Source organism: Dinoponera quadriceps, unplaced genomic scaffold, assembly GCF_001313825.1.
Source record: "Dinoponera quadriceps isolate SergipeBrazil2010 unplaced genomic scaffold, ASM131382v1 scaffold120, whole genome shotgun sequence".
NCBI classification, from domain to species: Eukaryota; Metazoa; Arthropoda; class Insecta; order Hymenoptera; family Formicidae; genus Dinoponera; species Dinoponera quadriceps.
Window position 1 is genome coordinate 2,811,652 of NW_014554309.1, and position 25,420 is coordinate 2,837,071.

General features: G+C 39.5%; 4 protein-coding genes across 14 annotated transcripts; 2 read left to right on the forward strand and 2 right to left on the reverse strand.

Moving 5' to 3' along the window:
* Positions 1-8: 8 nt before the first annotated feature.
* LOC106744903 (gamma-tubulin complex component 2-like) lies at positions 9-6,373 on the forward strand. Of its 4 annotated transcripts, none has more exons than XM_014620046.1 (18): positions 9-98; positions 201-287; positions 443-607; positions 701-845; positions 965-1,130; positions 1,212-1,355; positions 1,463-1,617; positions 1,692-1,820; positions 2,008-2,187; positions 2,271-2,445; positions 2,585-2,778; positions 2,870-3,080; positions 3,149-3,317; positions 3,386-3,560; positions 3,734-3,877; positions 4,354-4,431; positions 5,823-5,983; positions 6,119-6,373. In XM_014620046.1, exons 2-18 carry the CDS (start codon positions 220-222, stop codon positions 6,201-6,203), a joined length of 2,544 nt encoding a protein of 847 aa, XP_014475532.1. In that variant the 5' UTR covers positions 9-98; positions 201-219; the 3' UTR covers positions 6,204-6,373. The 4 variants fall into 4 exon arrangements, with proteins under 4 accessions (XP_014475532.1, XP_014475537.1, XP_014475530.1 ...); XM_014620051.1 differs by having other exon boundaries at positions 1,215-1,355; XM_014620044.1 differs by having other exon boundaries at positions 212-287; positions 6,119-6,203.
* Positions 6,294-13,158, reverse strand: LOC106744895 (transient receptor potential cation channel protein painless). Its single transcript, XM_014620033.1, has 3 exons — positions 10,753-13,158; positions 8,418-9,518; positions 6,294-8,352 (listed from the first exon to the last, which is right to left on the reverse strand). The coding sequence occupies exons 2-3, from the start codon at positions 9,508-9,510 to the stop codon at positions 6,791-6,793; spliced, it is 2,655 nt and encodes an 884-aa protein (XP_014475519.1). The 5' UTR covers positions 9,511-9,518; positions 10,753-13,158; the 3' UTR covers positions 6,294-6,790.
* On the forward strand, positions 13,116-23,304 carry LOC106744957 (DNA-directed RNA polymerase II subunit RPB1-like). 8 transcript variants are annotated; one of them, XM_014620166.1, is made up of 22 exons: positions 13,118-13,261; positions 15,477-15,609; positions 15,737-15,794; positions 15,871-15,941; positions 16,233-16,409; positions 16,727-16,825; positions 18,028-18,126; positions 18,233-18,331; positions 18,403-18,501; positions 18,578-18,676; positions 18,957-19,055; positions 19,118-19,216; positions 19,305-19,403; positions 19,712-19,810; positions 19,876-19,974; positions 20,053-20,151; positions 20,268-20,369; positions 20,486-20,587; positions 21,078-21,176; positions 21,324-21,428; positions 21,867-22,126; positions 23,047-23,304. In XM_014620166.1, exons 2-22 carry the CDS (start codon positions 15,501-15,503, stop codon positions 23,068-23,070), a joined length of 2,196 nt encoding a protein of 731 aa, XP_014475652.1. In that variant the 5' UTR covers positions 13,118-13,261; positions 15,477-15,500; the 3' UTR covers positions 23,071-23,304. The 8 variants fall into 8 exon arrangements, with proteins under 8 accessions (XP_014475673.1, XP_014475652.1, XP_014475645.1 ...); XM_014620159.1 differs by lacking the exon at positions 23,047-23,304 and adding an exon at positions 22,213-22,703 and having other exon boundaries at positions 20,486-20,548; XM_014620151.1 differs by lacking the exon at positions 23,047-23,304 and adding an exon at positions 22,213-22,703 and having other exon boundaries at positions 15,481-15,609.
* On the reverse strand, positions 22,837-25,295 carry LOC106745033 (putative N-acetylglucosamine-6-phosphate deacetylase). The gene is made up of 7 exons (XM_014620264.1): positions 24,763-25,295; positions 24,391-24,665; positions 24,177-24,306; positions 23,831-23,919; positions 23,592-23,736; positions 23,325-23,501; positions 22,837-23,180 (listed from the first exon to the last, which is right to left on the reverse strand). Exons 1-7 carry the CDS (start codon positions 24,971-24,973, stop codon positions 22,996-22,998), a joined length of 1,212 nt encoding a protein of 403 aa, XP_014475750.1. The 5' UTR covers positions 24,974-25,295; the 3' UTR covers positions 22,837-22,995.
* Between the last annotated feature and the right edge of the window lie 125 nt (positions 25,296-25,420).

The window sequence follows — 25,420 nt, forward strand, 5'->3', positions numbered from 1 at the left end:
AACGAAGAATTATCATAACCTTTCAAATCTTTCAAACGTAGGGAAATAACAGAATAAAAATGATCGAAATAATTATTTCTATGTAAACGATATTTTATGTAAGTTAAATTTGTTAATATTTTTTCTCATTTACTTTAAGATGTTATCAACTGATCTGATCTGAATTGATTGTGAGTATATTGTAACTGATATTTGTTTAGAACAATTATAGGTAGTTATATGTATAGAGCAACAATGAGCGAATTTAAAGTACATCATTTAATAAGGGAGTTGATTGAATCACTTGGGTAAGTGACAAATATACTATAACTCATCATAACGATTTATGATATCACAATTTTATAAGTCAATTCCATGACATGTTTGTATAGTTTCTTATAAAAAAAGAAAAATAGATAAAATATGTGAAAAAGTAATTTATATATATAAACATTTTTTTCAGTTCGGAAACTGCTCCAGAGGAACATGCAGAGAAGCTGCAGAAAGAAAGCTCAACCGCAAATGCACTTAATACTGTTGCTCCTCAAAGTTGTATTCAACATCTTTCCAAACATTCATTGCAACCAGAATTATTCATACAAAAGTATGAGGAACTAAAATCTAAAAAGTTAGTGAGTTAATATAATTTGAGATATTATGTATATGATATATATATCTTTGTACAGGAAGATAATAAAATATATATATATATATTTTTTAGAGTAGATTTGCTAGGTCCATTCATGCAGACTCTGGAACTAATATCTCAGGATAATGAATTAAAGAAGTTCTTGTCAAAATCTGCACCAGCATTAACTGCTGGTCCTGCAAAAAACCAAGTCATTACGCAAAAAGATTTGCCAAAGGTAGTAATATAGCAATACATATTGCAATATTGAGTTCCAATAAGAATTATTTGGATTATTGTTTTATATATAGATATTATACATATATAGCAAATATTTAAATTTAATGTACACATTAGATCTGCAAAAATGTAATGAAGGCTGCTGTTGAAGGAGGAAAAAAATTAAACCAGCAAGTAATTGGTAAAAAAAATGATGGTGCCTTAACAATACACAATTGGGTAGCAGAACGTCCACGTATAACTTGGGATTTTTATAGCGACACGACTGTAGCGCTCTATCAAAGTTTGTAGAAGTTTGTTTCTCATTGAAGTATAACTTAGAAATGATAAAGTGTGCATATTTCAAATAATGGAATAATTCCAGAAGTTGTTCCTGTTATATCTCAAGAATCTATACTTCTATGGGATATCTTGTATTGCTTGAAAGGCATAGATGGTTCTTACATTGTTTCAGAACCTTTAACGACTCCTTACTGTGTTAAGACGTTTGCTATATCGCCAGACATTGGTAAGGGACATGTCAAAAATTTTAATGATCCGATACAATCGTAAAACTCAATTTGAAAGTATTTAGAACATACTGATAATGTAAGTGAAAATATATTTTCTTCTTAGGTATATCATTTAAGCAACTCGCACAACAAATATTACCTTTAGCTTCATGTTATTCCATGACAGTGAGATTTGTGGAGGAGAAAGTCTCCCCAGATGATGGGCAAGTTAATCATGCTCTGAGAGGGGCTATACTATCTTTACTGAAGGATTACTTGGTACTGCAAATTCTTTCTTAAGGAGCTTGACGATGTAAACATATAATTTACTACATGTCCATGTATCATTTCAGTTTTTTGTCGTACAACTCGAAATGGAACATGTTCGTGGTAAATTGAATTTGCAAAAGTTATGGTTCTGCATTCAATCTACCATGATTATAATGTCTATGCTTGCTCAGATTACATCTACGATATGCAAGGTTAGTCAGCATCAGTAGATATAGTAAAATTAATTCTTTCTATCGTACACTCTTAACGTTAATTTCGCGTATATAACATAGATTCTCTTCGTTCTTTTCATAACTAAAATATTAGAAGAGTGTACTTTTTATTACCTTATATACTATATATCGTATATACATAATGCGATATATTGATCAATTCTAGGCAAATGCTAGAGGCGGGAAGGTACTGAGTCTCCTTCATGAGCAAACGATGAATAATATCAGTGGTGAAGCCAAGTCCAAAGAATTGTGTCTGTATTTGATGCAAGCAGCGAGCATGCCATATATGCAAATTTTAGAAAAATGGGTTTACAAAGGGATGATATGCGATCCGTACCAAGAAGTTAGTAGCAATCGTGTAGACACAGTGTAGACAAATTTACAATACACATTGTATGTGCACATTTATATTTGTGCATTTATCAGTTTTTTGTAGAAGATAACGAATTGGTTCAAAGAGAAGAACTTCCAGTGGATTATTCTGCGGATTACTGGGAGAAACGATACACCATGCGGCCGGAAAGGATACCTGTATTTTTAAACGAACACGCACAAACAATACTTAGGACAGGAAAATATTTCAACGTCATTAGGCAGTGTGGTAAGTTCATTATAAGCGTGATATTGCTTTCCGCGTCATTTTAGCGGCATTTTACGCAGTGAGTAATTTAAATTTAATCAATTATCTCACAAACTCGATTCGACAACAATGATTTGACAAGTATGAAATACATTTATAGGTAAAACAGTGCAATGGGGAAAGCAAGAGCCCTTAAGTTACCAACATCAAGGACAAAAATATATAGCCGCCATTGATAGAGCATATTCGGAAGCTGCCAAGAAATTATTGGAAGTACTCATACATGAAAACGATCTGATGGGTAGACTACGTAGTGTAAAAAGTTACTTTCTTCTCGCTCAAGGCGATTTTGTGGTAAGTTTCACTCGTACGATCTAGCGAATGTTCTTCCTGAAATTTTTGTAATTTCTTGTACAAGACGCGCTCATCCACTGTAATACGTTAGGTTCAATTTATGAATCTCTGCGAGACCGAGCTGAGTAAAAGCATGTATGATGTCGTGCCGCATCGTTTGGCATCTCTCCTTGAGGTTGCCCTGCGAATGTCCACTGCCGATTCAGATCCTTACAAGGATGATCTTAAGCCTGAACTACTTCCATATGATTTGCAATACCAAATGTTCAGAATACTTTCGATCCAAACCAGAGATGAGAAAGGTATTATATCGGAAAATATCATGCTTGGTCAGTTCTATTTTACTATCGAAAATTAATCCTCATTATAGAATACTGCCTTCAAGCGGGTAAAACTCTAACTGGATTGGAAGCCTTCGTCTTCAATTACGATGTTAAGTGGCCAGTCTCGCTGATAATTAATAGAAAAGCAATAGCTTGTTATCAAATGTTATTTAGGCACTTGTTCTTTTGCAAACACGTTGAAAGGCTTTTGGGCAGGTAAGGTATTTTCTGTTCGGTCAGTCCAGATCTTATGCATCTATAACGAATCATTCATCGGATTACAGAGTATGGGTTAGCAATAAAATTGCAAAGACTTTTACGCACGAGGTGGCGATGGCTTACAGACAGGCATTCTCATTACGGCAAAGAATGTTGGACTGTATACAACATTTGGAGTATTACATGATGGTGGAAGTGGTGGAACCAAATTGGTTAAAATTTATAAATAAAATGAGCAAAGTAATGATATTTCATCTTTATTTCTATGTAACGAGAAATATACATTTATTACAGCTTATTCGACATATATGAGCATATTCACGCAAAATTGCCTTATATATGTACATGTAGACGTGTTAAATGTTAAATTTTTTTTTTTTTATCAAATTATAATGTAATCTTCATTAAACTAGGTTAGTAACGTTGATGACGTGCTGAGCGTGCACCAAGATTTGCAGGATAGTTATTTGAAAGAATGTATGTTAACGGATCCTGATCTTCTCGGCTGCATCACCAATATATGTGCCATCTGCGTGGAATTCTGCAGTTTCATGCAGGTGAGTTTGTTGTTACACACTTCTTTATCAATTGTCTAATCTCTGCATGTATAAAAAGTTACACCTAACGATCTCTTCCTTTAAGTTGCAACCATTGTTTCAATTGGATTTTCACCACAGCTGCTTTACTTTTTATTACATAATATATTTACAAATGCTAATAATTGCTCAAAGTCTCATGTTCTTTCTGTCGCGTAATAATTTCGAGGAAAACATTTATATCAGGCAATTTACATACGTTTCTCCAGGTAACCCGATCGATCAAATTTGTTTTGTTATATCGCATTTCTCGAAAAGTGATTTTAAGAATATTTTTTTGAAAATTACCATGTCAACATTTAACAAAACAAGTAATGATATCAACTTTTATGTTTTATACAATTTGAGGGGAAAAATGACAGATAAATCTTCCACCTATCAAATTTACTAAATTTATTAAATTTATTAAATTTTAATGCCATTTTGCTAATGTTAAGCGTATGAGCCGTTACTACATTGATGCTGAATTGACATCCATGATTGGTGCCTGTCAGGAAGATGTCTATGAATATGAGGTATATTATCAAAGCTTTATGCTCGTCCTCATGCATCTCTGTAGCCCTAGAATCATGAAGCGTTTCTTTGCCGAAAAGGCATTGTTAGTGATCATTATTATATTGTTAAGAACATGTGACTGTTATATTTACTCATTATTCCCCACTTGTGTGCATGCTACGACTGATGTTCTATTTAAATTTTCATCTTGAAAATGCAGTGGTGGCTTTAAAATATGACATTTAACAATCATTCTCTACTATGTTACATTACATTGTATTTTATTTATCTTGTTCTTACACACGTAAGAAAAGTTTAACATTCCGAATTCCACATTTCTGTTTCTGTAAGACGGTATTTTAAATGTCATGTGTTAGTGTTATTTTGATAATTTCGTTGTGCAAGCATAAATGATACAAGCGTTTGCTAATGAATTATATGTGGATCTCTATGAAGATATCTGAAGAAGACGAAGTAAGTATAAAAATTAGAGAACTGAATGTGAAGTAGAGTATTTTTGTACATATGTATATAAAATATAGCCTGCATTCCATTTTCCTGGGCATCTGTAAGCGCTGAATTGTGTGAAATATTAAATATAATATTTTTTATCATATTTTTTTAGTAGGTACGTGACATGAGGTAAAATTGTTTGTAAAATTGATTATTTTCCAGTTATTTTGAAATGTTACATTTTCACATTTTTTTAACCGTTTGAGTGCCATGCGTCTCTGCTGTTTCCCCGTCCAAACGTGCCAAGGAGCGCTTTTTCGCTTGTCTTATTCCCCATCCAGAAATGCCAAACGACGCGATAGCGCTTGTCTTATTCTCCAATGATTGCATCCAAATGTTAGATTGCAATTAAAATTCGTTCTTTTATCAGTTGTCTCATTATTTCATTTTTACCTAAAACGGAATGGTAGCCGTAAAGTCGCGCATCGACAGAAGCCGAGCGTGTGCCGGTTATCGGCTTCGCAGCCTAGAACGCTGGTACTTTTCGAGCGAAACAGAAGAAGCGCAAAATCGCTCCTTGGCACTCAAACAGTTAATAACATGGATTTTTTTAGTAGAGTACTTATATATTTTGAAGAATATCTAAATTTGTTTCAGAACAATATTTTGAAATATATGTGATTAGAAGATTTTTTTGTACTTATATGTAAATGTTAAAATATAGTTTTACAAGATTTAGACATTCTCAAAAATAGTAATGATTATTATATAAGCATGTAGATGGTTATTATAAAAGTAGCTTATCATAATATATTGCTATATAATGACATTTAAATAGAACTTTGTAACAATATGTCACATTTTAGTTATTTCTTCAAATTGCTTTTCAATTTCATTTATTCACTAAGTGCAATATACGCACGTTTACAGCGTAATAACTAATTGTGCTCTTTATTAGACTGAGAATGGTGCCGCAACGAAAGACGGAACAGGAAGCTTTGAGGAAACAATTATATCATTAGATGAAAAATTTACTCAAATATTGCTACGTCTTCTAGATCGAATTTGTGATTTGGGTTGTCATAACAACAATGAAAAGCTACTTAATGTCTTATGTCGGTAAGTTTGAAATAAAAGTCATTTTATTAGTTTCAAATAAATTGAAGCCATTACGCACATACAGACACACATATTTTTAGCAAAGGCACGTTACAAATCTCTGTATATGTGTATATGTATAAATGTTTAAATTAGGCTCGACTTCAACTTATTTTACACCGACATACTAGTACGGCGAGGAAGAGAGAAAACTGTCGCACAGCAGGATGTATCCGGTTAGTAATTACGCATCATTCGTACACCTCGTCCATTACTGTCGCCGATTTATTCTCAAATATATAAATTTGCGACAATAATCTACTGGTAAACCTCGAGAAGAATTTTATTTATTTTCTATACACACACGACAGAAATCATATTAATATTTGCAATGACTACAACAACGTATCTGCTTGTTAACGTTGATTGTATTTATTAACAAAAACAATACTCTCCTTACAAATAGATCTTTAGAATTATAAAAGATTTGCTTATGGTTGTAACAGTACAAATTGTAAGAGAAAATTGTAAGATTGTATAATTTTAAAAACACGCGTAACATTTACATTTGTATGTCTTACAATGTAAACAGTCGGGATAGTAATAAAATTAAGAAAGCACGTTTACATGTATTTTAGCCAAGTCTACACATTTAACGTAATAAAATGCTGCATATATTTAGCAGAATTGTTTGTTATTGATCGCTCCACATCGGTTTATTAGTGAAATACAAGCTTACACGATATTTAGATTACTTATTTTATGGAATCAAGTCTTGTGAACGCGCGAACAGCGTCCATAAAATAAAATAATTAAAATGTGTTTATTCTATGCCGCATGTTCTATTGTGTTATCGACATTGTTATTCTCGACTGCAAACTTGATGGTATTCAAAGCGTCCTCCATAATCGTCAACTTGTCCTGCAGCTTGCCCAACGTGATCATTATTCTCTCGTTGTCCGATAACTGTTTCTTATCGCAGATGATCCGTTTAGCTTTCTTAATTATGCCAGGATCCATCTTCAAAGTTGCCCAACGATTGTACTTCTTGATCGAGTCGCCGCGAGCGTACTTGATGCAGCGCCTGTCGTTTTCGTAAGCGTCCAAATTGTCGGAAGGCTTGATGCTGATTTTGCCGTCCGCCAAATAATTCGGGAACAATAGGATCCGCTTGGTGAGACACTTGAACTGATTCCGGCACAGCCAGTGTCTGAAGAGCTTGCCGAAAACCACATGCTCGACGTAAGTGACCAAATGTATCCTGGAGATGAGGCCGACGAGCTCGGCCTTGCAGAGAATCTCGGCGGTGTCGCTGACCGCCAGGCCGTTGAGCAGATTGAACAGCACGATTGCGATGAAGAATACGAAAAAGACGAAGACGACGTGGCTCCAGAGCGGGTGCGACTCGAACGATATATCGGCGGCGTCGAATTCACCGGTAAGCATGATGATGGTCTTGAAGAATGAGTGGCCGGGATCGGGAAACTTGTCGTCGGCGTCCTTGAAGAGCGTGTAAAAGGCGAGAGCGAAGGCGAGGATGAGGAAGATGTACGGGAAGAGGAACTGTATGAAATTGAACGACACCGTGCGAAACATCTCGACGCCGGTGGACATGCGGGGATGCTGGCTGATCAGAAGCACCAGGTTCCAAGCGGACAACAGGATAACCAACGAAGCGAGTACGGATCCGGCGCCGCACAGCACGGAGAGAGTCATGCCGATCAGCGCGAGTTCCAGCAAATTTTGCGGACTGCTGAAGTAATTCCTGGGGCAGGAGAAGAGCTGCAACATCTCCCGGCAGGCGAATAGCAGCAACATCGCACTGACGAAAGGATGCAGAAAGTCCTCGTAACTCCAGAAGGCGATTTTCAAGCTGCCGTTCAACGTCGCGGGGCTACCATCGTCCACAGTTTTGTTTTCACTCGCCGAGCCGTGGCGCGTCATGCTCAGGATGTAGGCGTTCAACAGGAGGTAGAACATTGTGTAGAAGACGAAATTGACATATAGAAAATGCCGTATCCTGTGCCACTTGAGGTAAAGGAAGGACGACAGCAGCGGGTGCTTGAGCAGGTGTTTGAGACAGTTGTTGCAGGCGATGTACTGAAACACTTCCATCTCGCGATAAGGTCGATGCGCGCCGTCCGTCGATCCGTCGACGTGCGGCATCAGGCAGCGATAGTCGAATTCGATCGTGTACTCGTTCGTACGACATTTCCGTGTCTGCAAACAGTCGTCCAAGTATCGCGACAGCGTGCTCGCCGAGATGTCCGCGACGGGCGGCACGTTGAATTTGTTCATGTGGCCGATGTAGCTGCCGCGTTCCAAGAGCAGAGTCACCGCTTCGTGACAGCCCGCCCTGGCTGCGTAATGCAGCGGGGTGTTGCCCTTATCTGTGGGAAACAGGAAGACGTTATAGCTTTCGTCTCATCCACGCGCTCCTGTGAAAGATACTCACCATCGGCGCAACGAACGTCCACGTTCTCCTGCTCCATGATCAACTTGAGACACTCGAGCCGATCGGACGTACTGTCGACGCCGTGTCGGCCGGGCATCCCCAGCTCCAAGGAGGCGTCCAGGATCAGATCGCTCGCCACTCCAGGCTTCACGTTCAGCAGTTGCCGAAGAACACAGTGGTAACCCTGCCGAATCGCCACTTGCGCGGCTCTCTTCACGCTGAATATGCTGCCCTGAAGCCCGTTCAGAATTCCCGCCACGGCGTTGAGGAAATTGTGCTGCGCGGCCATCTCCAGCAGATCCTCGGCCACACCGTGGAGTATCTGCGGCTTGACGGTCTCCAGGCTCCTGAGGAAGTTCACCTCGTCGTTGGCGGTCAGGTAGTACTTGAGATCCTGCGCGTTCACCTCTCTGCCCTCGCGCTTCGGCGGCAACGGCAAATCCGGCAGGTTCTCTCGCAAGACTTGCCGCGTCGTCTGATCATTGTAGTCCCTGTAGCTGTCCAGGTCGGGGCACTGTTTGCACACGTCTAAGATCAGTCGTACCATCTCGCGCTGTCCATTCATCGCCGCCATGTGGAGAGCCGTGAGACCCCTGCTGTTGGGAATATTGACGCTGGCTCTTCCCTCCAGTAGCTGTCTGGCACACGTTAGATTCTCCTGCCGCACCGCGATATGCAGAGCGGTCTGCTGTCCCGCTTCCAGGTTCACATTCGTCGTCGAATGCGTCAGCAATGCTGCCAGGGTCCGTTCATGTCCGTTCTCGGTGGCGAAATGTATGGCCGCGCGATTGTGCGCCTCGTTTACCCTGTTTACTCTCGCCCCCTTGGACAGCAGATAACTCACAAAGTCCGTCAAGCCGTTTCGGCTGGCTATATCGAGGCACGTCTCTTCGTAGTGATTCGGGAATACGTAATTGACATCTAAAACTGGCGGTTGCTTCTTCAAGTTGTACTCTATGATGTTTTTAAAGGTACGGTAGTCCTTGGACCGTATGGCATTCAGCAGAAGTCTGTAGAGGACTTGTTTGTCGTTCGAGGTAGGGTCATAAACATTCAGCAGGCGCTCCTGCAACGAATCCTCCTCGAGGTCCATCTTTGCGTCTAGAGGCAGAATATCGAGTGTTGGGGTGATAGTGTTTCTTGAAAAGATACGGAAAATCTAGCATGAAAACTACATGAAAAGATACGGAAAATCAAGCACGTCCCTTAGTTTGTATCGTACCGCAATTTTGGGGATGACCAACGTCAAAGGATAATGTATTGTTTGTGATCATTTTAATAAAACGCGGGAAACGGATATTACGAACATCTCTCTCGCTACTCCGCGAAAGTGAATTTCGTTTCGCTTGCGATCGTTTCCGCTCTTTTCGCCGAGAAACGTACGTGGAAATAGTGGGAGAGAGATGAACGGGATAAAAAATGTCACATGTGTGCCACATTACACACACAAAGCAGTCGACTACGGTACGTGGGTGTGCTCCGCGTCCGTTATGACGACGATCCGACCAGCTCACCGCCACAATTTACTCAAGTGCCAATTAAACGTTACTCCACGTTATTTTAGCGATCACGCAAAGCGCAACAGCTTTTGTCCGGGACGCACTTTTCCGTAAATTCTCGAGCTATCGCTCCACGATAAAGTTAATCGGCTTTCCAAATGCGAAGTGCGACAGAGTCGTTCATTGTGCCTCCGGACAAAGGGAGACCGTCCGGATGAGCACTTCCTGCTGGAATTAATTTAAACTCGACAGCATGCATAGAAAAAATCAGCGGGATTCCTCTCGGTTTTCACGAGCGACGTAACGTATAGAATTCATTTCAAGAAGTCACTTTACCGAAACGTGCGACGTAGAAACTCGATGAATACTCCGCGATATATCCGAAGCTCTTTGAAATCGACGAGAGATATTTTCAGTTCTTTCCTGGTAAGTGGAAGGTTGTCGCGGCGATATCTTTTTTTCTCACACCACGTCGAGGAGCGAGAGGCGCGATGTCTAAATTGAACTCTGAAGTCTGTCAATTGATAGCATTTTTAATTGTTAGACGCTTTATCGCGACGCGGGCGAGTTTGGTCGCAGCAGAGCGACACGAGGTCGACCGGTGCGACAGATATTATTAAACGGTAAAAATATTCGCTCTTGTGCGCGCTTTTAATTTCAAGTGTGCACTTGTCAATTCCTCACGAGACGAAATTGCGAGATCAGCATTTAAGAATCACTCCGTATCGCGAGGCGTCGTATTCAAGACCGGTTTCGCCACCGTTCGCATTACTCGAACATGACAGCGCATCGATCGCTCATTATTTTACCATTTTCGTTATACTTTTATACAATACCTGTATCTTCCTGTATCTACGAACTTTTCCAGGCAAGCTTCTCTCTTTTAACCGAATGCCGTCGCAGTACTACTTCGACATTGAACACAACGGGCGTGCCCAACAAGTGGTCCGCTGCACCGCGAAGCTGTATGATGAAAGTAATCTCGCATTCCTTTCACTAAATTCCGATCCAGGATTTTCTCTCTCTCTCTCTCTTGTTCGGAAAACCGCCCTACACTCGCGACCGCATCGACGCGGTACGTCTGCGCGCGAATACGTCACACCAGTGACTAATTAACGAATACACATCTGGGATTAATAACGCATGTAAGTGATAATACTTGGTTTGATGTCTTACGCATCAGCCGGACCCACTCTGCTGACCAGACTAGCTCACGTCGCCACGCTCGCAATGATGACGATGGAAGAAGAAGAGGAGAGAGGGGTGGGGGGGCCTCATCGCGCGATCGGGTGTCCGATATTCTACTCCTAACTCTGTTCTACAACAGTGCTTCTTTTCATGCTAAAACACAACGTTCAACCGGTTCTCTCTCTCGCTAACAAGAGATCCTTCATCCTCGTGGATCGCGTGTTTTGAGCAAAAAATGATGACGTTACGCCGCATTTAATCGCAAGGGAAAAGAGGATGAGATGCAATCAGTTGGGATTTTATTACATTCGCTGGTGACATTGTAGACGATATATTTACAATATCAATGTATCCTTGTGTCTCGTTTTTCCCTTTAATGTTATAGAACTATAGAGTATTGGGGTGAAACGAGCCGAGATTGAGATCGAATCTTTAATATGTAGTCTAATTAGGTTTACTTTACGCTCGCTTTCTCAACACACTACATGAGACCATCGTGTATCTCAAAGAATGGCCTTTTTTAATATATATATATATATGTATATTTTAATCACTAGTATAAGGAGAGAATTTGCATGATCTCTCACTTCTGACGTCATAATTCGATATAGCCACGGCAAGAAAACGGGAGCCTCAAATATGAAGGTGCTGTCGTCTTGGCACCATAATTGGATGCACACGTGCAATTTCGTAACCCACGCACCCCAAAGTTCCCAATCTCCATCCTTGACTCTTTCAGCCTCGCGATGTCCTGTTCGTCGAAAGGGAATCAGCTAAAATTAGAAGCTCACGCCACATAGCAAATGACGCGGTTAAACATTCGTGATTTATTATACAGGTGTGCTGAGGTAAGAAATTGCTCATTCTTCCGTGTCAACGCAGTTCAGCATTTTATTTTTGCTGATTAAACGTAATGACAAATGGCACGAGTAACGGACGAGAATCTAAAGTGCTAAATCTTTCGCGTCACGATTTTTATATAAAAAACGAAAATAAAATCTCTCCGTCTCTCTCTCTTTCTCTCTTCTGAATTGAAGTGACTGTGGATGGTAAGTTTTCAAAGGTGTGATTTAAGACACGATTTACCTTCAAATTCTGTTAATGTGTGTGTGTGTGTGTGTGTGTGTGTGTGTGTGTATGTGTGTGTAATTTATCACATCATTATATAATCATTCATTCGTCATATTATTCGCAGATGTACCGAAAAAATACGCAGGATACTTTGACATCAATACCGAATCACCTCTGTGTGAAAGAACTCGAGAGCGAATATCTGAAATTTAAAACGATTTTCGCGCCATGTTCGGCTCGATTATTCAAGATACAGAATAGCGAACAACATCATTTAAATGTCATTCGTATGTGATTTAACGTTAACCCCTTCCCGTACTTTAGCGAGTCAGACTCGCGATGAAGATTTTTGCCCAAACATGAATATCGCGAGTCTGACTCGCGAACAGTTACTTGGGCCAAACATAAACATCGCGAGTCTGACTCGCGAAGAGATATTTGGGCCAAACATAAATATCGCGAGTCAGACTCGCGAACACATACTTGGGCCAAACGTAAACATAACAAGCCGAGCTCGCGGACTGATTTCTACATTTCGGATCGTATTGCGACTGTTTACAAGCATCAGTCTGGTCTGTTTAGCGCGCGTCAATGCCTACCGCTTGGGCCGAGTTTCGTCGAGCTAAATGGCACGGGAAGGGGTTAAATCACAAAATATCGAAAAATGATGAGGGAAATCATTTCATGCTGGTTTCAAAATAAATTCAGAAAATTACGCATAAAGAGATAAAGGGAGGAAAGGGAGCGACGGTCTTCTTCGATCGAGTTCCTTCCGGCTTCGAATACGTGTCATGAAATTCGCGATGGTTCTCTCGCTCCACAGGTCTGTACGCGAGGCAAGCTGCTTTCAGGCGCTTGCGTTTCAGGGTTCTTCCAATCACTGCAAAAGGTGGGGACTTGATTCCGGGAAACTGGCGCATGCCGTGATACCTTGACGTTTAGTCTTCAGTCGCTGGGTAAACGCGTCTCAGGTGCGCATCCGTGCAGATCCCCCGGTGTTAAAAGCGCTGTCGAAAGTGAACATCATCAGCCGTTCTCAGTTCTCGCCTCTCTCACCCACTTTCACGGACTCCTTCTTCAAACCGAGTAAGTAAACATCCTTCGGTATGCTACGACCGCAGGTTACGTTAATGTTGATCAAGCCTGCTTCATTCAGCGAACTTTTCGACAACTATTGCAAAAGTTAGCGGCATGCAAAATTTGGTCAAAAGGCGCAATGCACAACGAATTAGTGTTGAAGTGTAATTCAAATGATCAAACGCGCAAATATATTGTCACGGAAACATTTCACGAATCTTGATGTAACACTTCGACCACAATTGTACAATCGCGCGTATAAATATATCGAAATATATCGAAATACTTTAATGAAACATTAAAAGTACTTCGAGGTTTTCTTCCTTCGAAATTCTTTCCTCCTTGAACTCATTCGATATCCGATCGCTGTAGTGAGAACATAAAGTTTCGTCGGAGACATTCATTATAGGAAAATGCGATATAATTAAACTGGTTTGAGTAATAATATGTAGCGACGTTGCAATTTTCACTTTGTTGCATATAACACTGATATTAAGTTCGCGACGAATAATATCGGCTTGCAGCGTATTATTTCGTCGAATGAATCGACAAACGGATTTGCGTGTCGTTTTCTCAAGTAATAAATTAGATAAATCTCATTTATTAGAGAGCTCAGCAGATAAATTGAACTTTAGTTCAATATCCCAGTGGATTTTTGCCGGTGATACTTTGCGCGAAAAGAAAGATTACGAAATGAGAAAACAGCTCTCGGGAGAAGATAGATTATATGTATATACATGTGTGTGTATGTATGTGCGAGAATGAATATAAAAATACAATGGTATCTTATAAAAATTAATCACGGTTTCGTAAGGCTTGCATTCATGGATTTTGTTCAATCTCTTTCGCTCCAATTTCGGCGACATCGCGACACGTCTGTACTCACATGTACCCTTATGTATCGAATTTACCACTTCACTTTCATTCCCATGTTTGGATAATGAAATGCTGCGTACACACTCGGCATACACATATATATTGGTACATCCATATACTGCGTGTCAATTTAAAACGCATAGATATGTGTTATATATACATACGCATGTATATGTACACACACACACGCGCGCGCGCACGTATATATCTATAATACAATGTGTTACATTATCGTAGTTTTTATACACAGAGAAAATATTGTAGTAAAGATTACAATAAAATTTTATAATGCTGGACCACATTCTCCGGAATTATAATTGAAATTATTACATGTGTCGTAATCTTTATACAATGAAATACGTCATTAATGATCACAACACACGTCATAATTTCAGATATAACTCCGATATGGTTTCGCATTTCAAAATTTTGTGATAATTTTTATTACAATATTTTCTCCGTATGAAAGAAATGTAACTCACACATTATTTCGTAATTAATTTTCGATGGGTTTTCTTCTCCCGCGATGCTTTACGCCGATAATATCGCTAACGTTATCTTTCCTTTATACGGAATACACCGTAACGAGCGATGATGTAAGAAATTTGGCGCGAATGAGAAACGCTCTCAAGATCGTCTCTGCCATACTCGGTAACCGGGAATCGATCGTCATAGAACACTTTGCACGTCGTAGGTGATGCTGTAATGAATTTTTTTTTCATATTGACGTGTAAAATCGGCGTATGACTTAATATTAAATGCAAATAATGCAGCTGCAAGTACGACCGAACGCGTTTCCGAAAGTCCGCTCCTTTTAAATTGAAATAATTCTTACAAATTTCGGGGACCTTAAAATCGCAATAGAATATCACAAATCGTTCCAAATTGTTTTCCAATTTTAACACAAAATATCCCACTTTGTACACCAATGATCTGCGAAAACGCGTTACCGCACATCGTGAATGAGTCATCGTCATTATTACGAAGTGTCGTACATTTAGGCACATTTTTAAGCTCGTTGGCGTTCCGTCACACGATCGGTAGGCGATCGCGAATGCCCATCATGGTCATGTTCTTATATGGTTCGCCATGACTCGTTTCTGTACCCCCCCGAGACTTCGAGGTCGCCTTCATTGCATAATTCATGGACGTGCATACGGTTTTGCGCCTCCTTGTTTACCAGAAAGAATCATCTGTTCTATCTGAGGGAAATTCGCGTGCGCGCGTAGTACACAATTGTCGGCGTCGCAAATGACAATTTTCATTTATTCTGTTTGCAAAGTTATAACGATAGACTACGTAATGTATAAGAAATTCATACGCTTATGTCATCCGATATATCCGACAGCAAGGTAGAGCACCCTCGGGCAATATGGTTGGAGTGACACAGAGACCTTGGACACCCACGAAGCGACGGGGCCCGATTGCCGCCGAATATAGCAGCCCGGGACCAGCCTGTGTGACTCTACCTCCACTAATCGGTACGATTTTATCAATTTTTCTCCGAGAGAGATGTATATATATATATATATATATATATATATATATATATATATATATATATGAAAACAGTATAGTAATCAAATGACAATGTATAAATGTTCTCAGGTAAAACCGTCCCAGATTCCAAGCGGGAAAGAGCACCAGCATTTTCCTTTGGTAGCAGGTAATTCCATTTTATAGATCCACGAGAACTATTCTTTACTCTCTCGCATGAGCCACTGATATCGGATATCTTCCAGGCATACGGCGAAAGACAACAGCCCGGGACCTGGCCCTGGACAATACAACGTCTCTGGACTTAACGCAAAAGGTAAAGAGAAGCTTCCTTTCCACGATGAAGTAGACAAAGCGTAATGAATTGAGACGTTTGAATTTCAAACCGGATAAACATGTATTATGCGTGACGAACGCGCAATTGTGCTTCGCGAGCTTGCGAGTGTTATCGGCGCTTCTCTGGCTCGGTTGTGGTATCGATCAAACACCAAACCGACGACATAAGAATGTTTTAATAGCCGGCGTTCACGAAATTCCTTCGCCTCTCGAACGAGGGATCTTTCGATTGTTAATTATTCATTAGTGATAATAAACGTCAATCATTCAGGGAAGGATGCCGCACCTGCCGCGTCGCTGCACGGCCGAACGAAATCGACGAAACCGGAAGTAACTCCCGCTCCCGGCGATTACAATCCACAAAAGGCGGAGAAGATCATTCTGGACAGTTCTCCGAAATATTCCTTTGGTGTTAAAACGCAAATCGAAAAGATCAGCTGTACACCCGGTAAGTGTTTCCACATAAATGATATGATAAATGTAAATATGATAAATATTTAATTAAGGTAAAAGTGTTTGAACGTTGTCAGACATCTTTCCATACGTCTCGATAATTATTATTTTATGATCAATTACCACATATAATATATATATACGTATAAAGTAATGTATATAAACGTTAATAGAGATATGAATGATAGAAATTACTTCTCGTAACAAAGACACATGAGCAAACAATTGTACCACCGCTTACGTCGTATTCGTCACGTCGTGAAAATTAAAATTAATCGAAGCATAAATACATGTATTGCATCTCGATCGTAGCACCGAACGACTATCGCACTGATATCGTGAATCTCTACAAAGCGGCAGCGTACACTTTTGGCGTAAAAGCTGTGTCGGAAAAACCAAACGACGTGCCCGGTAATTATACAACAGCCAATTAAGTAACGGTATCCAATATTTTGTCTACTAATTACGATATTCGGCCTAATCAGAGGTGCACACGTACGAAACGATAATATAGGAAAAGGAATGCTGCGGTAGATTCAACGCGTCGATCATATTTGTGTGTATCGACGGAACTACATAACATACTACACGTTAATTTGTTCTCAATAACAAAATGAAGATCGCTTAATAGCACGCATAGTGCGTACCACAGTTGCATTACTTATTTACTCCCAGCTCGAAATAACTTTCCTGTTCTTTTCTGTCGCGTGCAAATACGCTTATCTTAAATTCTCTTCCTTCGAAATTATAACAAAGCTCTCTATTGAGATTTGCTACGTTTCACTATCATTATATCGACATAATGATGTTTAGGATAATCGAAGCCGCACCGCAACTAATCGCGATTACCTAAGATGGGACTTCATTTGCGGATATTACATCTCAAAAAATCGAAACTATTATCGCCGAAGAATCTTGTTACTTAGGTACAGACGTATTTATCCTTTTTGTTTCAACTTGTGGCCATTAAGCCATTCACGTAATTTAGCGACTTTGAACGTATATTTGAATAGAACGAAACAGTATTAACTTTGGACTTCCGTGCACCGTAAAGAAATTCTCAATATGTCGCATTACTGCAAAATCACAGTGTAGCCAACAATTCTACATATACTTCTTTTGAATCTTTCGCTATATTATCTCTCAAACTCACCGTAAATTAAAATATGCACGTGTGGTGTTATTGTGTGGACGTAAATGAAAGTAATTGCGTGATTACTATAGAGTAAGTTAGCGTATATTTGCCGAGTAGCCGAGAGTGGTACACGCACATATATGTATACATATATATACTATACATATATGTATAGTTTCGGAATAGTATATGAACGAGTACACACGCGAAAAAAATTAATAGAGTAGCTGATACGTAGCTGTTACACATGTAAGGTCGAATGGTAACGAATTAGTAGCGTCGCTTATCGTCGTAAAAGTAAAATACTGCATGCCTCGCGAGAGACATTGTATCCCCTCTGTTTTATTAACTTACGCCAGTCAGTGTCCCTTACTCTCTTTTCTCGGAGTTAATCCCGTAATTTCGGCAGTAATGCTTGTAGCAACTAAAAAATCGCCGCACGTGATGGAACTCGTAAAATTAATCGGCAAATGTCTAGCTCCAGGTACTTATCATCCCGAGAAAACGAGACTGGACAGCGCTCCGCAGTTCACGTTTGGGTTTAGAACATCGCTCGATAAAGCAAGCGATACGCCAGGTAAAATACGGAGGAGGAAAAAAAATACAAAATTCAGATTAACAGACTGTAAAACCTAGCTTGACTTTACTTTGCAACGTCTCTTGTCTTTTTCAATTGCACACAGCACCCGGAACATATAGTCCCGAGAAGGTGAATCTCGAGAGAGGTCCGCAGTACAGTTTGACAGGCAAGGGTCGAGTGGAAAAGTGCAATGAAACACCAGGTACGTACACGGAAATTTGCGTATACATATATTTTCGTTTCGTGGAACAATATACGCAACTTTGTCAACAGCACCTGGCACCTACTGTCCCGAGAAGGTGAAACTGGAGGCATCGCCTCAGTTCAGTTTCGGTTTAAGACCTGCAGTAGAGAAGCCAAACGAAACACCAGGTATACATTATTTGGTTGGATTATTCGTCGTTCAATAAAACGTGTATTGATATCATGATGCATTTGTTCGTTTTAGCGCCCGGCACGTACAGCCCCGAGAAGGTAAATTTGAACAGAGGGCCGCAATATAGTTTAAGTGGTAAAGGACGCGTCGAGAAACCCATCGACACACCAGGTATAACGCAATTAATAAATCCTTTGCAGATCCTTGTGTGAACTGCAATTTATAATATATGTGGATTGCACACATACACAAAGCACAGTTATCGTATCAAGTATATGCGATATTTGCATATATAATAATAAAATATTTATACTCTATACAATATATTGAATAAAGAGATTAAATCATAAGAAAAAGGAAGAGGGAGGAAGAACAAAATTAAAATCTCTAAAAAATGCGAATCATCAACGGAAAATACAGCTCTCGATTAAAGTAACGGCACAATTTTCAGCGCCCGGAGAATATTGCCCCGAGAAAGTGAAATTGGACACCACGCCGCAATATAGTTTTGGAATTAGGCCCGAATCGAGTAAACCTAGCGATACACCAGGTAATCAATGCACATTGCTTCTGCGAGAACAATGATTGTATGCGTTTATATATTTCGCGTAGCGCCTGGAACCTACAGTCCGGAAAAAGTGAATTTAGATAAAGGACCGCAGTACAGTTTGACAGGCAAAGGAGCCGCTGAGAAACCAGTGGACACTCCAGGTGTGTGTGTGTGTGTGTGTGTGTGCAAGTTACACATACAAACTACGTGACATGTAGATATAATATTATAGCAATATAATATTTACAGCGCCGGGCGCGTATTCTCCCGAGAAAGTAAGATTGGACAATACACCACAGTACAGTTTTGGACTTAGGCCCGCTTTGGACAAACCTACTGATACGCCAGGTAATCAATTTCCGAAGATACATCTTGTATCAAGAGGTATTCTAAAATTCGTGATAAGTATAATCACAAATATAGCCACGTAACAGAATTCTGCAACATTCTCTGTATGTGGTTTTTCTTATCCGGCATACGGACGCTATCTCTTTTACATCGTCTTTCGATACAACCGTTTTGTCGTAATAGTGACTTTTTTTCTTATTTTTGTTCCCCTGAAATTCTCTTTAGAAAGAAGTGTGCAAATACCCCTCTTTTCACTCACTGTACTTTCTAGAAACAGTAGTGCGATATAAGCGATACAATTCTTTCAGCGCCTGGCGCATACTCTCCAGAGAAAATTAAATTAGACGGCACTCCCCAGTACAGTTTCGGGATTAAGCACGCGTCGGACAAGCCCAGTGATACGCCAGGTAATTAACAACTGTCGTTTTGAAATAAACCGACTTGACCGCACGCATTTGCATTTTTCGCGCAGCACCTGGAACTTACAGTCCCGAAAAAGTAAATTTGGACAGAGGGCCGCAGTATAGTCTGACCGGCAAAGGCTTCGCACCAAGACATGACGATGTTCCCGGTACGTTTAGAAATTCTTTGAAGCACGATAAAGCGTCACTCATTATTCGCATTCATTTTTTGGTACGTGTTGCTACAGCACCTGGCACGTACAGCCCTGAAAAAACGAACTTGGACAAAGGGCCGCAGTACAGTCTGACCGGGAAGGGGACGCCGGAAAAAGTGAACGACAACCCCGGTGAGTGTTGCGTTTTTGTTTTCAGAGCGTATTCTTTTTTTTCGTACGTACTATTAACGCACGTAAGACAGTACAATAAAGTAATAGACAACGTTAATTTCTGATTGGCTCGGTAGGCCCTGCCGATTACAAGCCAGAGAAAGCTCTAAATCTGGAGCATAAGCCCTATTTCAGTTTTGGTAACAGAACACCCCTTCATAAGTCTCACGATACACCAGGTAATGGTGTGAACTAACCAGAAACTAATCGACTGTTTTCTAAATGATCTGTAATGTACGAACGAAGATGTAATAATTCAGCCGAAAAACGCACTAATTTCCGATTACTTTGGTAGGCCCCGGTTGCTACAATCCGGAGAAAGCGCAACATTTGGAACATAAACCTTATTTCAGTTTCGGTAACAGAACACCGTTGTATAAAGCTAACGATACACCAGGTATGGTGTAAATTAGCGGCAAATTAATACCATATATCTCTCGATTACTCGTTCTAGAGATAGAAAATAGTGAATGTAATATACATACGTAGAGTAGTGCGGTTTTAAAGTATTGTCATATGGATAAACATTTTTCCATTCCTGTCCAACTAACTGTCTATAAGGGTAATTATTCATAATAATGTTAATTATAATAGTATTGATTGCAACTAATAATACGAAAAGTGAAAAATATGCCGAATGCTGAAACAAATAGATATAGATTTTTAAGACCACCATCAATGTACGAAACTCCTCCGTCAATGTGCTTCAACGTATATGTGATAAGCATAAATATATTGCCAACATACTGTGTGCACGTAATGTTATATTTAACGTTTTTCCTAAATATATGTGTTGGCTTATGCAGTCTTCTGCACGAAATAAATGTGATAACCGAAATTGCGCTTTTGCGAGAGAGTACAGAAGCATTTTATGATTCAACTTGCAGCTCCCGGTACGTACAGTCCCGAGAAAGTAAATATGTCCAAGTCGCCCGAATACAGCTTCGGCCTTAAAACCGAGATAAACGAGAGAGACAACGTACCAGGTAGGCTTTCTCATTGTTCAATCGTTATTTCGCAATTTCTAATTGATCGCTCGGCTTGACGATCTCGCCAACATCACAACAGTCATCATTTTACTTGAATTCCATTGGCTGACTTTTACTTAACTTTTATTTTTGAAATTATTCCAGGACCTGGCGAGTACAGTCCGGAAAAAGCTATGCTTTTATTGGAGAAAGCATTGCAATTTAGTTTCGGCCTTAGACCGCCCGTTAGTAGGCCGAACGACATTCCAGGTAAATAATTGTACCGATCTATCGACTTCGGCCACGGATGCGGTAAACATGAACTTTCTATAACGTTGCATGTTACACTATTGGCGATTTTATTCGTACACGCTACATGCATGAGACTCTATAGTCGTGCACTAATTAGTTTTTCGTGTATATATATATATTTATTTTTTTAGTAAAATGTGTTATAATTTTTTCTTTACCATCCTCCGTAAAATTCACAATATAAACTGTGTGCAGTATTATTTCACGAGGCGCGCAAATTCTTAGTGAATTTTATACAATCTGTCGAATCCGTATAGCTGATAAGCCGATGTGCCAGAAATAGAGAAACAAATACGACGTGAATGGTGGATGACATTGTTTTCTACGGGCCGTGAGATGATTGCAATCGGATGTCTGCGAATGTCTTGAAGGAAATAGCTCGATCGGGTTTTTCAGCACCCAATGTTTATAACATTCCATCCGCTCTCGGTGGGACCAAGGAGGGTAATAAGAAAGCCGCGCCCGCCTATTCGATGTCCGGTAGGCAAAAGGTATTCACGGACGATCGCGTTCTCGTACCTGGACCGGGAGCATACGAGGCCATCAAACCGGACGCGGTCAGAGCAAAGAGTCCGGCGTACAGCATAAGCGCACGTTTCGCGTTACCCGACGATCACTCACAGATTCCAGGGCCCGGAGCGCACTACCCGGAAAAGGTATCCGACAGATTGATATGGATTTATTTTAGCATAATTGCGATCATATAATGCGTTGATCACACACTCACGCAATTGTGTTTCAGGTCCTTCTCGATGTTCCTCCCGCGCACACATTTGGTATCAGGCACTCGCCGTTCATTTGTAACTTGAAGGATGCGGTTCATTAATTTATCTAATTCAAGATACGCGCCTTTGTTCATTGCTTTTAATGTTTTTGATTAACAAATCTTAGAAAGGATTTTTCTTTCTTCGTTCTCCACGGTTTAAGGTCCGCAGAAAAACTTGAGCATTAAAATTTCAGTAGTAAACCAACAGTGACTATTAGCTTTTATATCGCATGATTATTATATTGTAAAACGAGACAATGTCAGTAATTAGTTAAGACTGCTACAACACAAATGCATCTAATACGACGCAGTGGTGCAAAATTTCATTGTTGCATGAGAAATTGAAATAGCGCCTTATTTCATCGTAATTTAACTAATGTAATGTAATACTTTTATGCATATTATTTAATATGAAAAGAACTTCAAGTTCATTTGATTAAGTTAATTAAAGATTAATTGATATAACACATTGGAATCTCTCATTATCCTTTAGCTTCAGAAGGTACAAACACCTTTTCCGCAGTGTAAGATCATTGTTATACTAATTTTATGTTTTTTGCATAGAACGCGTAGTAAAAGGTGTGTATGAGAACCACTAAATAAAAAGAAAATATATCTATATTTATTATTATATGCACACACATTTGTCACAACTAAAAGGAGTAAAAAGATATTTCATATTCTCCTGTCATCTGATCAAATACATTCGTGTATGTTTATATGGAGTAATAATCTCTTCCTTTGTCTCTTTTATGCATGTCACTCACTGCAAGTACGCTGAACACATTCTCCTGAAATCCATGTCGACAGAACCTCCAGTTTATCATCCAATAATACGAAATCGGCGTCAGCGCCAAAGCTGAGAACACCTTTGTGAGAATCGATGCCAAGAGTTTTCGCGGGATGCAAAGTAGCTGCTTCCAAAGCCTCAACTACAGTGCAACCTATATCAAGCAATTGTGTTATCAAGTACACTGTGAGCAGATACAATTGTGAAAAAGCATAATGTACAAGCTCCATTGATACCGTAAAGCGTTTGACCAACACAATACAATTAATGAATCAAAATGGTATTGATAATATTTTACCAGTGGCTTCCCTGAAATGTCTCACACATTTAGACATTTCAGCTATGCTACCGCACAGGATGTCCGTTCCAGCGATATAAGCACTCCCTTGACGTATCTCTATCTCCAATTGACCCAACTGATGAATCCCCTCCTCCAGACCCAATGCCGATATCGCATCGGTTACAAGCACGAGACCTTATGAAAATATTTGTCTTTTAATTTTGTTATTATCGAGAGAGAATTATCAACAAAGGCTGACATATATGAGTTGTAATAAATAACAACCTTCGGGATGCGTCCGATGAGCGATTCGTAAAGCAGCTGGATGAGTGTGAATCCCATCTGCAATTATACCAAAATGAACGATTCTCCCAGGTGGAATTTGATCGGATGTCAAGAGACCAACTAGTCCAGGATCTCTATGATGAAACTACAATTGTAAAGAAAAAAAACTTCGTATATACTTTTATTATAAAAGATGTAAGTTTCAAATACAGTGCAATGCAAAATATTTTGTAACTCACAGGCAACATGGCATTAAAGAGGTGAGTGATAAATGATGCTCCATGTTTAACTGCTTCTTCTCCCTCATTTAGATTTGCTATGGAATGTCCTGAAATATATATAACATCAAATAAGTGTGAACCAATAGTAAAAAGTTTTGTAAAAATCTAAGAAATATTTAACGATATCTATTATTTTGATGTGCAGAGAGAGAGAGAGAGAGAGAAAGGGAATATCTATTTCATAAATTATAACGCATAAAATTAAGCACATGTTAAAATGAGAAAAACATCGTTTAAAAACGTGAAAACAACGTGATATATTATAATCCAGATATTTTACACAGAAAAAAAAACTTTTACCTACCGACTGATACTTTGATATTTCTTTTACACAACTCTTCGATAATAGATATGGCGTTTGGAATTTCAGGTGCTAATGTAACCATACACGCATTGTTCAAATCTCCATACATATCGGTGACTGACTTAAAACCCTAAAAACCGCGCAACATATCGTGCGGTTATTTTCATACACAAATGTTGAGATTCAGATATATAAAGTAAATTGTAATTCCTACCTGATCAAATGTTCTTATATAGTTTTCTGGATGAGCTCCTTTTTTATTGGGGCTAATAAACGGCCCTTCTATGTGAACACCTAATATACCAGCACCGTGACTACCTCCATTTCGCTTCTTTATTTTCGGCAATATTTTATGATACAATCTAGTAGGGGATGTTACTACTGTAGGACAGAATGATGTTACTCCATATTTTAATAATCCTTTCGCTACTTTATCAATGCCTTCCTCCACATTGTCGACCTTGTTCGAAAAATCGATGCCAAATCCTCCTGAACGAACGGACGCAAGTGTCAAATTTCACTGTCTACTAATGAAAATAAGTATACAAGTTTTACTTTTGATACCGAAATTTTATTGATTAAGTACCATTGATCTGTAGGTCTATGAATCCTGGAGAAATTAGGGCACCGTTACAATTTAATTTAACATCAGGTGTGATCTTCTCGTCGTAGAAGATTTTTTCTGGATTCACGATCTCACCATTGCGTACCCACAAATCTTCCAACTGGATTTTGCCTTCGCGTAGAATTTTGCAGTTGCAGAATTGTTTGAGTACTGTTTTATCGTCTGGCTGCATGATCCTTCGCGTTACAAATGTGAAGAATATGATCTCCAAAGAATCCAACAATTCTATAAATAACAACCTTATCAGCGTAACCCGCGCATTATCAACAAATTATCAATTACGTGTCAACGTCTCCGCCTTGATAATTTAGCATTTGGGTGGTAAAATGGCGTGACTGGTGGGGAATAATGACACGCCACATTCGTGACAAGTTCATTTCGATTAGTGGACGATGAACGATTAAGGACCGTGTCGGTGATATTGCCCGTACAAATTGTAAACAAGAATAAACAACCGCCATTGGGCATAGAACGGCCTGTAACTTTGACTACAACGTATCTAGATACGAAAGCCAATAGTAAAATTTGAAAAGTAGAGCGCGATATCTCCGATCCGAGAGATTTCGCGAACGGCAACTGTAAATTCTAGAACGCCTTGCGTGAAGTTTGAGTAGAAAAG

Bases quoted from the DNA above. Each gene is read 5' to 3' on its own strand.
- LOC106744903 (XM_014620046.1), top strand. From the start codon at position 220: ATGTATAGAGCAACAATGAGCGAATTTAAAGTACATCATTTAATAAGG. The intron at 1,618-1,691 runs GTACTGCAAATT...GTATCATTTCAG, and splicing joins CTTTACTGAAGGATTACTTG to TTTTTTGTCGTACAACTCGA. The intron at 5,984-6,118 runs GTAAGTTTGAAA...TGTTTAAATTAG, and splicing joins CTACTTAATGTCTTATGTCG to GCTCGACTTCAACTTATTTT.
- LOC106744895 (XM_014620033.1), bottom strand. From the start codon at position 9,510: ATGGACCTCGAGGAGGATTCGTTGCAGGAGCGCCTGCTGAATGTTTAT. The intron at 8,353-8,417 runs GTGAGTATCTTT...TGTTTCCCACAG, and splicing joins GGACGTTCGTTGCGCCGATG to ATAAGGGCAACACCCCGCTG.
- LOC106744957 (XM_014620151.1), top strand. From the start codon at position 15,501: ATGGTTGGAGTGACACAGAGACCTTGGACACCCACGAAGCGACGGGGC. The intron at 15,795-15,870 runs GTAATTCCATTT...GATATCTTCCAG, and splicing joins GCATTTTCCTTTGGTAGCAG to GCATACGGCGAAAGACAACA. The intron at 19,811-19,875 runs GTAATTAACAAC...TTTTTCGCGCAG, and splicing joins CAAGCCCAGTGATACGCCAG to CACCTGGAACTTACAGTCCC.
- LOC106745033 (XM_014620264.1), bottom strand. From the start codon at position 24,973: ATGCAGCCAGACGATAAAACAGTACTCAAACAATTCTGCAACTGCAAA. The intron at 24,307-24,390 runs GTAGGAATTACA...CGCGGTTTTTAG, and splicing joins ATATAAGAACATTTGATCAG to GGTTTTAAGTCAGTCACCGA. The intron at 23,502-23,591 runs GTTGTTATTTAT...TATTTTCATAAG, and splicing joins TCATCGGACGCATCCCGAAG to GTCTCGTGCTTGTAACCGAT.